The 1,919-nt window shown below is 50.4% G+C and overlaps 1 protein-coding gene across 1 annotated transcript; it reads left to right on the top strand.

Annotated features, from left to right (window-relative positions):
• The first annotated feature begins 603 nt into the window (after window positions 1–603).
• LOC147503574 (uncharacterized) lies at window positions 604–1,410 on the top strand. The gene is made up of 2 exons (XM_086604895.1): window positions 604–834; window positions 988–1,410. The coding sequence occupies exons 1-2, from the start codon at window positions 604–606 to the stop codon at window positions 1,408–1,410; spliced, it is 654 nt and encodes a 217-aa protein (XP_086461021.1).
• The last annotated feature ends 509 nt before the right edge of the window (window positions 1,411–1,919 follow it).

Genomic DNA, 1,919 nt, shown 5'->3' with positions numbered 1-1,919 from the left:
GGAGTGGAGTCGAAGGCCGGAGAGAATATAGAGAACGGAAACCGTATCGAGAAGTGGATCCGATACCCGTGGACAGGCCGTTGGAGGAACTGTTGCCGCTGATACAAGATTTAAAAGGTTACGAAGGACCGCGGAGCAAGCCCAACGAAATACCGGGCAAACCGTATTGTGCATATCATCAGATACAGAACCATGAAATGAATGAATGTTACGCCCTCAAGTGGATGGTACAGAAGATGATTGGGAGAGGGATGCTTAAAGAGTTTACTGAGGGGAAAGAAAGCGAGCGCCCGCCAAGCCCGGCTTAATTCAGGGACGATAAATGTCATATTTAGTGGGGAAATCTTGAGCCACAATGCGCATCGGGATCGAATACGGCGGACAGCTAGCATCCAACAAGTTAATGAAGAGGTGGGGTATTCGCGGCCAGTACCATGGCCCGCGGCAAGTAAAGGAAGCATCGTGTTTACAGATGCCGACTTGAAAGGGGTGGATGTCCCGCATGAAGATGCGCTGGTGATCACGGTGGCCATGGGAAATTATATAGTGAAAAGGGTCTTGATTGATTGCGGCAGTGCGGTGGATTTGTTGTTCGTGGGAACGATGGAAGAAATGAAGATAGGCAGGAAACAACTGAGGCCATCCCGGACTAACTTGTACGGGTTCAATGGGAGTATGACCGAACCACTGGGAGAACTTCTATTGCCAGTGACGACAGGACCCGTGACGGTGTTCTCACGATTCAAGGTTGTGGACGCGAACTCACAGTACAACGCCATCCTCGGCCGGCGATGGATCCATCAGATGAAAGGGGTACCATCCACCTACTATCAGGTAATTAGATTCCCCACCCCGATGGGGATGCATGAAGTCCGCGGAGACCAGGTGACAGCGCGGAATAGCCATCAAGGAACGGTGAAAAGGATGATTCGGGGGGACGAGGGGGAGACCTCGAAACCAAAGAAAAGACAGGCATAGCAATTACAGTGTGCCTCCGCAGAAGAGGAGGCTGAGGCACCGGTGGAGACAAAAACGCTGGATGAGATCGAGTCAGTAAATATAGGAGCCGGGGAAGAAGAAAAATTTACATCGATAGGGTCGAATTTGTCGAAAGAGGGGAAAGATAAATTGGTGCAGTTCCTCTCAGAGAATAAGGACGTCTTTGCTTGGACAATCGAAGAGATCACAGGGTTGGACCCCGAGTTTGCTTGTCACCGATTACACATGAGGGAGGACGCCAGGCCTGTGAAACAGAAGATGCGCAATGTTAGGCCGAGATACGCAGAGGAGATCCGCGATGAGGTCGCGAGGCTAAAAAGAGCAGGCATAATTCGGGAAGTTGAGTTCTCGGACTGGCTATCCAACATAGTCGCGGTACCAAAGAAGAATGGGAAAGTCCGCGATGTGTAGACTTTTTACGGACGCCAACTCGAAAGCCCCCAAGGACAGTTACCCCATGCCGCGGGTGGATGAGCTTGTAGATCGGACGGCGGGGTTCAAAATTTTCTCCTTTATGGACGCCTCGATGGGGTACAACCAAGTCGCGATGTATGGACCGGATCAAGAAAAGACCTCGTTTATAGTGGAGGGGAGGAACATATTGCTACACAAGAATGCCATTTGGTTTGAAGAATGCCGGGCTACGTTTCACCGACCGGAGAGAAGATGTTTGCAAGCAAAATGCGGAAGGGGTATTGAGGTATACATCGATGACATGGTAGAAAAAGCATGTCGGAAGAAGAGCATATAGAGGGGTTGAAAGAGACGTTTGGCATATTGCGGGCACATAATTTGAAGTCAATCCCGAAGTGCACATTCGGGTCACTACCGGAAGTTTCGGGTTATATTGTGACCCACCGAGGAATAGAAGCTAATCCCCGATCAAATCACGGGCACTAATAGAGATGCCGTCACCCCGG

This window comes from Coptis chinensis, chromosome 4, assembly GCF_015680905.1.
Source record: "Coptis chinensis isolate HL-2020 chromosome 4, ASM1568090v1, whole genome shotgun sequence".
Lineage (NCBI taxonomy): Eukaryota > Viridiplantae > Streptophyta > Magnoliopsida > Ranunculales > Ranunculaceae > Coptis > Coptis chinensis.
The sequence above is the reverse complement of the archived record's forward strand: the minus strand, read 5'-3'. Positions and strand labels throughout refer to the sequence as shown.